Source organism: Mesoplodon mirus, assembly GCF_964341445.2.
Source record: "Mesoplodon mirus genome assembly, chromosome: 2".
In the NCBI taxonomy this organism is placed as follows: Eukaryota; Metazoa; Chordata; class Mammalia; order Artiodactyla; family Ziphiidae; genus Mesoplodon; species Mesoplodon mirus.
In genome coordinates this window covers 206564623-206579847 of record NC_138977.1, presented here as the reverse complement: position 1 = coordinate 206579847, position 15225 = coordinate 206564623, and the positions used below count along the sequence as shown (strand labels likewise).

The following is a 15225-nucleotide window of genomic DNA, read 5'->3' as shown; positions in this document are numbered from 1 at the left end:
CAGCAATCTATGTCAAAGAAACATTCCTTTGACTTCTGGCTCAAGTTCCAGGATTTTCCAAAGGAAAGGTCATTCAAATTGTTTAAATATATATAAATAAGAGGTAGAATGGCAGGTTTTCTGGATTACACTCAGATATCTCAAAACTTTAACTGTACTTATGCCCATTATTTGAGGGTCATCATGAATTGAGGTTTACTGCAGTTCTGAGACGATGCCAGTGGGAACAAAGGGAAGGAATTTCACAGAAGTCAGTTCTTTTGGTTTGATGACATAATTTACCTGATGAAATGAGAAGTGCTTTTCTTTTTTTTTAAGTAACCTTACTGGCCTTGAAAGAGAATAGAGAATGCCAACCCAAATACAAAACAACAAACAACAACAAAAATGGACAGAGGTTGTCAGGAGGAGAACAGTGTTATCTGGGAAGGGCACCACCAGGGGAATTTGACAAAAGGCCAGTGATGGAGCTGATTAGATTCCTAATGTGAACAGAGGGTGGGTAAGAACAGAAGCCAAGGTGGGGAGAGGGGCAGTGTTGTCAGAGTTATGTCCTTCCCCAGAGGTACCCTCCCTGCCCTAGCTGCTTAAACTCAGTGCCATTTCAGGAAGGCCGGCACCTTACACGCTCAGCCAAGGGCTGTGAGGCCCTCAGATCACCTCGGTCTTTAAAACCAAAGCTGTTTCTCTCAAACCCAATTACCAATAATTCCTCACAGAAAATGGAATCTGTGTTCCTTAGAACCTTCGGCCTGATGGAGGCCCTGTGCTATTCCCTTTAGACATAGAGCTGGTGTCTTTTCTGATGAATCACCAGATAATGATTCTATAGAACTCTTTCCCATAAGCCAGCCGCCTGCCCCCAACATGTACCCAGGGCCTTGATGTCGAATTTCTAGAACATACACAGGTCAGAATCAGACTTCTGTCTGTCACCATCATCCCCTGCCTCCTAGCTCGATATATTCTAGCATGAATTACTAGCCACTTGGCCGCTTCTTGTGTTCTTCTGGATGGGCATGTTTGGAAAATATAATATGAAATATTATATTACCATATTCCCACTAAGAACTCCACCACTCAGATGGCTATTTTCTGTGTGCCTCACATAGTCTGAGAGCAAAATCAGGAGAATGGAGACTGAAAATATATAGAAGGAGAGATTTTGAAGGAACCCATCTGCACCCCTGAAGGTGTTTCTCCTGCAGTTGCACATAATGCCAAAGCAATCTCAGTCCTGTCTGCCTGTCTGGAAAAAAAGAAAAAAACCAAAAGATAAAACACTTCCCATTTGTATTTGGATTGTTCAAAGCCCTTACGTTATTGCTGAATTGCTTCTTGGCTTCATCTCTTGTGTAAATGGACTATAAGTTTGGAGGGCACTTTGTTTTCTATATCCTAGGCCAATAGTTTTCAAACTTTTCGATTGCAACCCAAGTATGAAATACATTTCTGTTGGCGCCTAGTAGACTCATACCCATATACGCATGTATGTGTATACACATAGCTACATATATATCTGACGCAAAAGTTCCATGAAACACTACTTACCTTCACTACGTGCCATGTAAAGGAACTGGGGAATGAGACACACATTTTAACTCTTCTCCATCCAAGGAGGTATTTGGAATCTGATCAACTTAAACATGCTTCTTCCCACTGTGGTTTGAAATCAGCAGCATAGCTGCTGCTGTTAGCCCCAAGAGTTCAAGGAGAAAGGTACCAGCTTGTAAGGTGGTCCCCAAAGAAGAGGGTAGTACAAGGCCCCAGGCCTGCATGGCCCACTTTCCCTCTGGGAATCAATTTGAGGTGCAAAGGGACACTGACAGCAGTCCCTTGGCAGAGCACTGAGTCCAGGTGGCATAATCATCTGTCACTCACCCCCATGCCCTCAGGACAAGGAAGCCAGTGCTCTGCTGAGAAAAGCAATTACCATGGTTTGCCTTGGGCTGTCCCTAGAGTTGGACCTGTGGTGAGGGGCCGATGAAGGTCAGTTGGGGAAAATGTCCCCACGGGGTCTATAAGTAGCTGCCCATCTGTCCAAAGAAGGGTAATGTAAGGTCATGATAAAGCAGTGGGTGGAGGGTAGGCACTAGAGACACAGAAAGCAATAAAACATCAACAAGATGAGCAAAGAGGCCAGAACACTAAGGATGGCTCAGAGTTTCCTTTTATCCATCCAAGTATAGTGAGCTCATGATAATTAGTCATTAGGAAATTTAAACGAAACTAACGAGGTGCCACTAGGACACTAAAAGAATGTCTAAACACACGTGTGTGCACACACACTCACACACACACAAAACTGATAATACCAACCATTGTTAAAGATGTGAAGCAACTAGAACTCGCATACATCTCTGGTGGGGATACAAAATGATACTGCCACGTAAGAAATGGTTTGGTGGCTTTTTATAAACATACACTGAGATTCAATCTAGCATTTCTGCTCCTATGTATTTACCCATGAAAAAGAAACACTTATGTTCACATAAATGTTTATAGAAATTTTATTCATGATCACACAGAACTGGAAACACCTTGAATGACCTTCAACTGGTGAATGAATAAACAAACGAGGATACACCCAGGCAATTCAGTATTACTCAGCAGTAGAAAGAAAGGAACGTCTCTTGATATTCAACAACATGTGTGAATCTCAATGTACTATGTGAAAGAAGCTAGACTCAAAAGACTCCTTTTTTTGCATTCATATGAAAATGTAGAAAAAATAAAACTGGAGGGACAGAGTGAAATCAGATTGGTTTGCCAGTGACTTTTGGTGGGAGGAAGATGACTACAAAAGGGCCATAAGAGGGAACGTCGTGAGACAATACCTTATATGTTCAATGTTCTATATCTCGATTATGGTGGTAGATGCACATACCTCTGTCAAAACTCATAGAACCAGGGCTTCCCTGGTGGCGCAGTGGTTGAGAGTCCGCCTGCTGAAGCAGGGGACGCGGGTTCGTGCCCCGGTCTGGGAGGATCCCACATGCCACGGAGCGGCTGGGCCCGTGAGCCATGGCCACTGAGCCTGCGTGTCTGGAGCCTGTGCTCCACAACGGGAGAGGCCACGGCAGTGAGAGGCCCACGTATCGCCAAAAAAAACCCCAAAAAACAAAAAACTCATAGAACCAAAAAGAGTATAACCAAAAAGGGTAAATTTTACTGCACATAAATTATACCTCGACAAAAAAAATGAATGTGAAAAAAATGTATAATAGGAAGAGCCTGGGCTTTTTCGTCAAATTGACATGGGTTGTTTCAAACACAACGTCACCCTTTACTAGCTGTGTGATCTGAGCCAAGTTACCAAACTCTCTGCATCTCTGTATTCTCATAGGCATAATAGGGAATGGTATCTCCCACAAGGAGTTATCGTAATAGATAAATAAGAAAGAGTATATATATTGTTAAGGGTTATGCTGTCCAGTACCATAGCCACTAGCCACATAGGGCTACTGAGAACTTGTAATGGGGTCAGTGGGACTAAGAAACTGACTTTTAATTTTATTTAATTTTAACCAATTTAAACTGAAATTAAAAAAAAAAAACTGATACCTGATCCAGTTATTGGCAAACTTTTAAGTATGCTTGGAATAACTTGGGTATGTGAATCTACCTTTTCTACTGTAAATTATATGAAATATAAATGCTGCTCAAGTATTTCTGGTGAAAATTTAGCATATGAATTGAGATGCTTGAGAAGCGTAAAATATACCCAGTACACTGCAGACTTAGTATGACAAAAAATATAAAATATCTCATTAGTAATTTTTCATACTGAGCATATACTTAAATGACAGTATTTTGGATATTTTGGTTAAATAAAATATAATATTACAATTAATTTCACCTGTTTCTTTTTACTTTTTTCTCTTGATTTTAAAGTGCGCATGTAGCTTGTTATATATTTACTTGACAATGTCAGTTTAAGGCATTACCTGGTATGCTGTTGTTATTATTATACAGAGTTACAAGTTGGATGCTTAATCCAGGAAAATACTGAAGAAAATGCAGCAGCTCAGAGAATGTTTCTACAATATAACTGAAAGTGTTGCAAAGAACATTTGTTACCCGATTTACCAGTGGAGAACATCTAGGAAGAAAGGCAGTTTATAGTTAGAGATGTGAAAAAACCACAACAGAGCTCTATATGAAAAGAGTGTCATAAGAATAATGGTGAACACACATAATGAACTGCATTCGTTGTCAACACCGGCCTCGTTTTGATGGAATGGCTCTGTTACCTTAAAGAAGAGATCATTATTTCAAGAATTATTTTCTCGCCTGATTATGTAATTACAGCCATGACAAGACTGCACTCTGCTGAAGGGATTGGACTGAGCACAACAGACTCCCTCTTCAGCAGGAAACTGCTCCAACAGACCAGGAAATGAACAATGCCTCGCCTTAGATTTTAGGGAGTTGGATGGGGTTGATCCCCTTGGTCTCCAAGGTCTCTCAGTGCCAAGACCTACAAGGTGTACTTCTCAAATAAATTCTCACTTTCTTTGTCCCCTTTCCAATGTCAAGAAGAGGCTTGAGAGGTCCATGTGGAAGACAGAATGACACGCCAGTAGCTTTAAGCAGCTGTGGTCAGCTCGAGCCACCTCACATCTGTGTTAACTAAAGGCATCTCAGACATTTCAGACAAGGGAAAACAGATGTAACACCCTGTCCCACTGCAATAGAAAGCTTTACATTAACTTGGCATAGGCACTACCTCGTGCATACAATTATCATTTGCTAGATGTAAGGGAAAACATAGAGAAATACCAGCCCAGAGAATAAATGCCCGACTCTTCAGTCAAGCTCTTTACTAGCATCTTCATAGTCTTTACCCCCAATATTCTCCAAGGTCATTCGACATTCTAGGAAAATGGACCTCTACTCATCAGACTCTGGTTCTCTTCTTATGCTGGAGTTTACCAGGCATGCCTTTCTCCCATGCTCTAGCAGTTCATCCTTTAAACCTACTCATCTGCAAGTCTCCCCAAATTCATCAAGTTAGAATTAAGTTTCCTCTTAGTGATCCCATAACATGCAGGAATTGCACCTCTAATACAAGTTAGACTGTGATCACTACCCTACTAGAGTCACTTACGTCTTTCCGGGAGATTTGGAGTCTCAATGTACCAGCCTCATCAAGCAAAATACATTTCATGAAAGTGTGTTACTTTAGCTGAATTGAACACGAAAGCTCACTGTTTTTTCCAGCTGTATTACTCAAGGGCATTCAGAGTCCACAAAAATTATAGTCTCTTTGCTAACTGGCCATGTGGTACACAATCTCAGCTTCTGTGAGAACCTCCAGTGAAGAAGGTTAAAGTCTAATGACCCCTAGAGACCAATTAAACTGGGCTTAATCTCCAAATCACAGAATGTATACCCAGGTGCAAAGCAGCATCACCCTCTAAAAACCTTCAACATAGTCATGGTCTAGATAGTGTCAGGATATAATTTATTCCCTTGGTATTAAATGCCTTCTAGAATCTGAACACCAACTACTTATGCAGCACTCATTCTTGTACCTGACAACCATCTATTCTACGCAATTAGACTGGCTAGCTCACGGACTTACAAATCTACACTGTCTGTCCAACTCTTGGCTTATGCCATTCTTGACATTTGGAATGCCTTCTGTAAGGTCGGATCTTAACAAACGGCACCTCGAAACAGAGGAAAGCTTCAAGTGAGCTTTATTAGGAGGCGCTCCCGGGCGAGGTTCACTGGTCCGAGAGAAAGGGGCCAGAGAAGTCACACCCAGGCGAGGGTTGGGCAAGATTTTATAGGGGAAGAAAGGAAAGGGGTGTGGTGAATCTGGGAGGGCGCAGGGTATTCCTTATTTGGTGGTCTCTTCGGGTATCATGGCGATATCTGGTGCCGGTTGCATCAGTCTTGGGACCGTTAGTCCCACCCCTCGAAAGGCGGGAAGGCTGGGCCGGGTGGAAGGTCCCCAGGTCAGTTCCTGGAACTGGGTGGTCCGGAAAGTCTCCAGGTCAGTTTCTGGAACTGGGTGGTCCGGAGAGTTTCAGTCTGATGCAACCTGTGCATCTGATTGCGTTCCTCTGCCTCCGGCCAGTTGGCCTTACACCTTCCACTTCTTCACCTCTTCCTCCCCAGGGCAAAAGTACTGATAATCGGATTGGTAACATTGAGAAAAAGAACTGGTCTTTTACAGCACATCCCTAACTCAACTATTTTGGGGATCTGCCTGCAAAAATCACAGTCTCTGCACCACAATGCTGTGGTGTTACAGAGACAGGCGTCCATGGGAGGGCTTTTTATTTTTTTTAACATCTTTATTGGAGTATAATTGCTTTACAATGGTGTGTTAGTTTCTGTTTTTATAATGAAGTGGATCAGCTATACATATACATATATCCCCATATCTCCTCCCTCTTGTGTCTCCCTCCCACCCTCCCTATCCCACCCCTCTAGTTGGTCACAAAGCACCAAGCTGAGCTCCCTGTGCTACGCAGCCACTTCCCACTAGCTATCGATTTTACATTTGGTAGTGTATATATATCCATGCCACTCTCTTATTTTGTCCCAGCTTACTATTCCCCCTCCCCGTGTCCCATGGGAGAGCTTTTGATTCACTATTTCTGCCTGTGACTGGATGGATGAGTTCAATTCTGGGGAGCAGTATTAGCAAGACCATTTCCTCCTACATGCTTTTCAAAGCAATAAAGCTGACATTTGATCTCCTTTTGTCTCACACTTTGTTTCTGTCTCAAATGGTTTCATTCTTCCGCAGGTAAAAGAGGAAATTTGTTTATTGACCCCTTCAAAGCCCAACAAACTAGACTGCAAGCTCCCTGAGAGTAAGAACCCTTATCTTTCCTGCTTTTCTCATGGTCTGGAATACAATGCAGGGGCATGATCAACCTTGATAAAAATGATTGGAGAACAAGGTCAACTGAATTGGTTTTAGGGAAGTTGCCTTGCCTGGTGTATCTTGCTTCTCTGTAGGTGCGATGACACCATGTATTTTTTTCCCCAAAAAAGACTGACTTCAGAAAGACAAAAAAAAAAATTATATGTATCTTGGCACATTCTTCATTTTGATTCATGTGTCACTTCAGATCAGAATGTCTCACTGTTCTAAATGACCAAGGAGTTTCAGGCACCCTGTTTTAGGAAAGGAACTGCACAGTAGCAAACTCACCCACTATATCAATAGAGTCAGAGAAACAGGAATTTCTCAGCTGAAAGGTCATCTGCAGCAATGTCCACCTCTCCTACTGGACTCTGACCACAGGAGCATGAATATCCTCTTACCTCTACAGGCTTACTTGTACAAACAGGAATGGCCTCAGTCCTGGGAACATTCATCTAAACCTTCCCACAGATGTGATCTACTGCCCAATAACAAAGGTATATTTCTGCCTCCTGGTGTGATTAGAGGCATGAAAATGTAAGCTTCCCAAAGCCATTTACACTCCTAGTCATCTCTACTGACTAGTCTTCACAACTTTAGGAAGAAATCTAGGTCATTTCCGAAGCTGGGACCTTGTTGCTAAGGGAATTATTTCAGCACTTGTCTACGTCCTAGAAAATCAGACTATTTCTACCCTGACATTCACTTCTCTCCTTCTTTTTAATGTACTTGCATTCACCCAATGCCTTCTACCTAATAAAATAACTGGAATCTTAAATGTTTCCACCACTCTTAGTAACTGAGCAGCCAACTTAGATACCAGAGTAGGGATGCTGGAACTTTGACATGCACTGCTCAGAAGAGACCACTGTCAAGCAGAAGCCCATGTGCTGATCTCTCTGCTCTGACAGCCACTCCCGCTCCTCTAAGAAAACTCATGATGGAGTAGCTCAGCCATACTATCTGAGGCTACCGCCCACAACAGGCAACTTGTCCTGCTGTGAATGAATGACCTCCACCAGCACAGCCTGTGTGGGTCTGACCACAAGTCACTAGTAAATGCTGGATAATGAGACATGCCTCCTTTGCTCAAATCAGTCCATCTAGTTGAAGTGGTGAGTCAAGTTCTTTCACTGCAAAAGATCACACACTAGAGATATAAACAAGCAGTGTATCATTAGGGTCACTGAAACAATTAGTTTTTTTTTTTTTTTTTTAAATCTAGTCCCTAAATGGAATCACTTAGTTTCCTAGATAAATTATTCTTTAACTGGTGGTCACACTAAAAAAATTCAATATAAGTGGAAACTCAATAAAGGTGATCATATTAAAAAAAAGATGTGGGCTTCCCTGGTGGCACAGTGGTTGAGAGTCCACCTGCCGATGCAGGGGACATGGGTTCGTGCCCCGGTCCGGGAGGATCCCATATGCCGCGGAGCGGCTAGGCCTGTGAGCCATGGCCGCTGAGCCTGCATGTCCGGAGCCTGTGCTCCGCAATGGGAGAGGCCACAACAGTGAAAGGCCGCGTACCGCAAAAAAAAAAAAAAAAAAAAAAAGATGTAAGTCATGGCCAGTTCTTCTCTATGCACAGGTGTTGGCATCTGGCAGCATTTCAGGGAAACCCTCACTCCTACCAGTGATATTTGCCTTCCTCTCCTATAAAGTTGTTCATAAAACATGATTTTCCAAATAATTTAAGTTATATAAATAGCACTAATCCCTCCACCCAGATCTCATAAAAAGAAGCACAGACTTGAAACAAGTACTTAAGAGATCACTGAAGTCAAGTACCTTTACTTCTGGGTTGTAATCCTGCTCATACACATAAGACATTGACTTTAGCTCCCATTTGTTGAAGGCTTATTGAGTCAATCACCACACTAGATGCTTTACAAACATTATCCCTCATTCTCACCACAATCTCATTAGATCAATATTTTATCCCCATTTTACAGGTGAGGGAATTGAGAAGGTAAGTCCCTTGCCCAAAGTTACAACTGCTAAGTGTACAGCTGAGATCTGAATTCAGGACTATCTGACTCCAATGCTTGTGTTCATACTGTTAAAACTCATGAAATCTTGGCTACATACCTCATACAATTCAATAATGATGTTTCCCATCAGACCTCTGCTGCTCTTGATGTTCTCCATGGCCAGGGTGAAGTAGATACCACGTGTGTCTGAGATGTAGAGGTTGTATGTGTCATTCTGGTTCCATTCCTGGACAGCTGCGAACACTTGGTTCTCATTGGTACTAATGATGTGCATGTCCTATAAGAAGATGGAAAGCCTGTAAGGCAGCAAATCTTCATATCTCCTTGCTCACTGAGACCCAGAGTAATTACCATGACTTATGAAACGGTTGAGAAAAAGCTTGAGTTATAGGCAATGTTAAACAATTCTGTGTCAGGCCAAGGCTATAAATTATGAGCTTCATGATTTCTGTTACTTGCTAAGTGACAGTAAGATGGGTGTAAGGGGCTTTGGTGGGTATGATTTTCCATGGCTTCAAGGGATTTATCCACTTTCATTTTTTTTTAGATGTTGGGGGTAGGAGGTTATTAATTGATTTATTTATTTTTGCTGTGTTGGTCTTCGTTTCTGTGCGAGGGCTTTCTCTAGTTGTGGCAAGCGGGGTCCACTCTTCATCGCGGTGCACGAGCCTCTCATGGTCGTGGCCTCTCCCGTTGCGGAGCACAGGCTCCAGATGCGCAGGCTCAGTAGTTGTGGCTCACGGGCCTAGTTGCTCCGTGGCATGTGGGATCCTCCCAGACCAGGGCTCGAACCCGTGTCCCCTGCATTAGCAGGCAGATTCTCAACCACTGCGCCACCAGGGAAGCCCCCATTTTCATTTTTTATTTTTGTAACTGAAAGTTGGTCTTTGCTAATGGAGACATACAACCTTGCAAGAGGAAACCCACACGTGCAAAAATGACAGGTCCTATCCCTTCATTAGATCTCCATTTATGATTTCAAACTTTTTAGGGTAACGGCTTTCACACCTTTCTTTGGAATCTTCAGATGGGGATTGCAAGAAGGGTGGCACAGAGGCATAGCCGATGGGTGGGACACTGGGCTTCCAACTCTGCTGTAAACAGAGCAGCACTACTGAGATCTGTTATGTCCTGGAGTTCTGTGTAATATTTTAGGAGTAAAAGGTGAGGGGGGTTCTGCTGCTAATACAGTAATGTTTGAAAACCATAGATATACAGGTAAGGATACTCACTCTAGAATTTAGTGTTCTGGGTCATAATATAAGCTCTGCTATAAATCAGCTGTATGATACTGGATGTGTCAGTTTCCCTGAGCTTCCATTTTCTCACTGAAAGAGTGAAGAGGTTGGTTGGGCTACCAATAAAAATAGCTAACATGTGGGCACATTCTAAGTCATCTAAATGTATTATTTCAATTTAAAAAATCCAATAATTCTACAGTGGAGGTAGTATGATTATTCCTGTTTTACTGAAGAGTAAACTAAGGCACGCAGAGGTTTACCAACTTGCTTCAGATTACTTAACTCGTTAAGTAGCCAAACCATGTTTTGAACCTCTGTGATATGACTCTAACCTAATTGTTAGCTTCTAACTATTTGTATATACAGCCTGTAAATCAGAAGTTCCAAACCAATGACTCATGAAATGAATATGAATCACAATTGTTTGGTTTGACCATAACCTCTATCAAATACCTGAAAATGTAGTATTTTAGGTAGAGTCAGCACTCATTGGAGTCTTAGCCCTACATACCTACGATCTGCCCTTATATATTACTGTTAACTTCTTGGTCCCTGAAGCCACTTTAGTTTGTATTCCTGGACTGGGCCATTTCTAAAATTAAATCTAATAGTTCAGAATTCCAAATCGTTTTGAAAAGCCAGTTTGCATACATGGCTAGGCACTGTACAAAGATTACCACAAACTCAAGTCATTACCTAAGGAACTTACACTGTCAGGAAGAAATGTTAGCCTGGATAGATATCGGACTAAATAAGAGCAATTTTAAAAATGTATAACTATACAGGTGTATATGCCAAAGAGTAATATCATCCCAGGAAAGCAAAAAGAGAGGCACCCTTGTCACTGTGGCAAAAAGCACTGGTAATAGGGACACAGGCAAGTGGAGTGACAGTAAGTAAATAACTTGGGTGGATCTAGCCTTCACCTTATTTGACAACCTTTCCCAGAAATGGTTTCAACAAAAAAAGGAGGCAGCAAGGTCTCTACTGTCAGAACCATGCAGAGCTCCTCCAAGCCAATTGTACAAAGAAGCAAACTCATCTGGACAGCTGGGAGGGGGCAAAAGTGAGAAAGTGAGTTCTGGATCTTTTATTGGAGATTCTCTGTCAGATCTCAGCCTCTGGCCTTGGACTCCCTAGGTCACCTTGACTAAGACCTCATTTGCTCATTTGCGCTTTCACACCTTGTAGAATTACAGGTTCCTGCTGAGGTGCTTGAAAATGGAAATAAGGCTTACTCTTAAAAACCATGGGATGAAGTCATGTTGTGTGGTGTGGAATGAAAGCCCAAGAACCCAGTAGGAGGGGAAATAGCAGCTGCAGGAAATATGGATTAAATTCACTTAACCTGTTAAAAATGCAACAGAAATGCCTGGCTTTCCCCAGATGTTTTGGTCATAAAAATGAATGAGCTAAGTTATTTTAGACTAAACTAACGTAAAAGAAGTGAGGGGGAAAAAACAACTTAAAACACTGGGGCATGTTCAGGATTAGAGGCAGCCAGATTTGCTGCAAGTGCATCTTAGTTTAGACCTGCACTGGGACTATGTTACCTGGTGAGCAGGTATTCCAGGCTCTAGGATGAGAGACTACTCTCTAGTATATAGAATTATGGGATGTCCACTTGAGAAATCCTTAATTTATCAAAGTCACTTAGCTAATACATTATATTACTAAGATTTGAACCTCAGACTATCTGAATAAAAAGGCTAAACTCCTTACCAGTGGGGGTATAATTCAGTGTGTATCAAAATGACCTGGAGATTCTAATAGCATGCAGACTCATGGGTCCCAATGCCTGAGATTCTGATTCATTATGTCTGGTTGTGGAGCCTTAGATTCTACCACCTGAGCAAGCCCTCCAGATGATTCTAGTGCATGCAATCTAGGGAATCACTTTTTGAAGAACTCTGAACTATGTGCCCTCTCTCCTAATAGGTCTTAGAGTTGAATAGGGGTCAACCAATAATGAAAATATTAAGTCTTCCAGAACAAAGAAAAGCATCATTAGTTAAAAATGGTCCTATAGGAATCTGAATGACAATAAAGCTTATTTCTTTCATCTTGCCACCCTAATTTAACCCCAAAGCATGTGTCACTTCCTTATTAAAACAATTATAAATAACACTGCCCCTACATCCTCCCAATACAGTCACTAGGGAGACTCATGGTTGCTTTTTGAAAATCTAAACCTATGACTTCCTAGGTGAACAACAGTAAAAATACTTCCGTGTTATTGAAACATTTTCTTGTAATTCGGGCCTAATGTAACTTCATTCATTACAGAAACACCTATGATATTAAGCATTTGCCATGTGCCAAACACCATATATAAATACAGACAGGAACAAAACGTAGAACCTGACCTCAAGAATATGCCCATCTGGTGGTGGAGACATCACAAACTCAGGTGGCCTTTCGTGAACTTGACTAAGGACTACAATAGACATACTGAAAACGGTGAACAAAAAAAGGCTTACAGGTGAGAGACAGGTGGAGTATTCAAGGGAATGTATGGAACTTGGAATAACCTGAAGGCAATTTTCCTCTGAGTGAGGTGAGGATAGACAGTGGCCACATCACAAGGGGTTCTGTATGGCACACCGAAGTTCCACCCTGAAGGAAGTACAAAGCTGACACAAGATTTGAAGCAGGAGAAAGGGAAGATTAGAGTTGGTTAATTAATGCATAGATTTTGTTGAAGATGATCCAGTTCGTTACATGATAATATCCAATGTGGAAGCATTGTGAAGAGTGGATTTAAATGGGGCAATGCTAGAAGGAAGGGAGAAGGCTTAAAAGGTCATCGCAACCATCTAGGCAGTAATGCACAAGGGCCTGAACTGAAGAAGTAAATTCTCTATGAGAACTCTATGAAATGAACTTGTGAGATATTAAGGAGGTAGAATCTACAGAAGGGAGAAGGACATATCTTGAATATCTCAGATACCTGAATAACAAAATTTTCTGCTTTATTTAGAGTATTCATTACAATCAAAATTAACAATCACTTCTATAATTATTTGTGTGATATCTGCCTCTCTCATTAGACCATAATGAGTTCTCAGATGGCAGACACTATGTCTCTCTTATTTGTCACTTTAGTTTTAGTGCTTACCAGAGTATCTAGCACATGGCGGACATCCAACAATAGTTTATTGAGTAAATAAATGGAATAAGTAAATAAAAGGAGGATATAGAAGGGCCAAAAGGTAGAGACTCTGAGCTCAGTTGTTAAACGGGTACTTGAAGGGAATGTACCTCGAATAGGCAGTTAACGATATAGTTCAGAGTTTAATGGAGAGATATCTGCTGGGGCTGTGGATACAGGAGTCATCAGTGTGAAGAGAAGGGATGAGGTCACTCAGGAACCATGAAGAATGCAACGGGCATTTAGGAACATCACCACTTTAAGGATGGCAAGGGAAGGGGATCCAGAAAAGGAAATCAGGAGAAAAGCACTGCCAAAGGGAAGAGTATCAAGGGTGGATATTTTTCCCCAACAGTGTCAGATGCTCCAGAGAGTTTAAAAAAAAAAACCCGAAAGATAAAGATGTAGAGACGTCTAATTGGATTTGGCATGCAGGTAGCCACTGGTTACAATGGCTAGCAGATTTTTTTTTTTTTTTTTGCGATACGCAGGCCTCTCACTGTTGTGGCCTCTCCCTTTGCGGAGCACAGGCTCTGGATGTGCAGGCTCAGCGGCCATGGCTCATGGGCCCAGCTGCTCCGCGGCATGTGGGATCTTCCCAGACCGGGGCACGAACCCGTGTCCCCTGAATCGGCAGGCGGACTCTCAACCACTGCGCCACCAGGGAAGCCCACTAGCAGACTCTTAACGGGACAGTGGAGTGATGGATGTGGGAGAGCTGAGGGCAACTAGCAGTAGGTTCAAGAATGAGTAGAAAATGAGAAAAGAGGTTAAAACTACAGATAACTCTTTAAGAAGTGAGGCCATGGCACAGCAAGGAAGGATAAATCAGTATTCGGGGAAATGTAAAAATTAAGGACAATTTTCCTAAGGAAATTAAGGAAAGGTTAACACCATTGTCATTATCATTATAATAAATTATCTAAAACATATTTCCCCCTGTTCTCTTTCATTATTCAAAGTGGGGTTAACTGTATTCTACTGTCAAAAACAAACCCAGACTCAGGTAAGGAGAGAGTTGATTGGAAAAGACTATTGGAATAGGGGGAACACTCTGATCAAAGGATCTGCAAGCACCTCAGAGTGAAGGCAGAAAAGAATTACTCATACTGGGAGAAGTAAAGCAAGGCTAGAATGAACCGCGGGGAGTGGGGTGAGGAGTAGTTAAACAGGAGATTGTTTTCCTTAGGGTCAAGCGATTCTCTTAAGGAGAAAAGCCAGACTTAAGTCTGGTCCAGTCAAATTAGCAGGCATTTGTCCAGTGGGGACAAAGAGTTCAGTGAATCATTTATGAGACAAAGAACAGGAATCTGGTCTTCCCAGAGGTAAATACAGGGCACATTTAAGAGAAGAGGAGTTCTTTGCAGTAAGCCATATCCAGCAACAAAAAAGGGTGGGGGGATTTCTTAAATGTTGCTGTTTCCAGGAGCTTGGGGCTCAAGTCAAGCTCAACATTGTTACAGCCAAACTGAGTTCCCTACAGAAACAAACAAACCAACACGAAACAATTTTTTCTCTTGCAGAAATGACAGAGTAGCGAGTTAAGAACAAGTCCAGAATCTAAGAGGTAAGAGGAGGTCTATCAGACTCAGAGGGGTCCAGTGAGGCAGGCAGCCTGGGACACGACCCCACGAGGAACTCGCCCGACAGGTCAAGAGTGTCAGTAGTATTTCCCCTGGAACACAATCGCTACTTAGACTTGCCCAGAACTTTACACTTTACCAACAACGAGCCATTTGCTGCATCCTTACAACTTTGCCAGATGGAATGGTATTATGATGCCCATTCTACAGATGAGAAGACCTGGGCTCATAGATGAGCAGCAGGCAGAGCTGGAATGAAAGCCCTGGGTTTCTGCTTTTGAGCTCCATCTCTTTTTCCCCGAGGCTGCCATGGCTTCTGTCATCTTTCTCCAAGCCCTCCGCAGGTGCGTGCTTTACACGGCCATCG

The 15225-nt window shown here is 42.2% G+C and overlaps 1 protein-coding gene across 1 annotated transcript in view; it reads right to left on the bottom strand.

Annotated features, from left to right (window-relative positions):
- The window catches only part of SORCS3 (sortilin related VPS10 domain containing receptor 3), a gene marked incomplete at both ends in the record, with an annotated part of 605283 nt that overhangs the window by 93052 nt on the left and 497006 nt on the right, over positions 1-15225 (bottom strand). The window contains one exon of the mRNA XM_082611582.1: positions 8981-9160. Coding sequence (XP_082467708.1) covers positions 8981-9160 — 180 coding nt within the window. The remainder of the gene's footprint in view (positions 1-8980; positions 9161-15225) is intronic.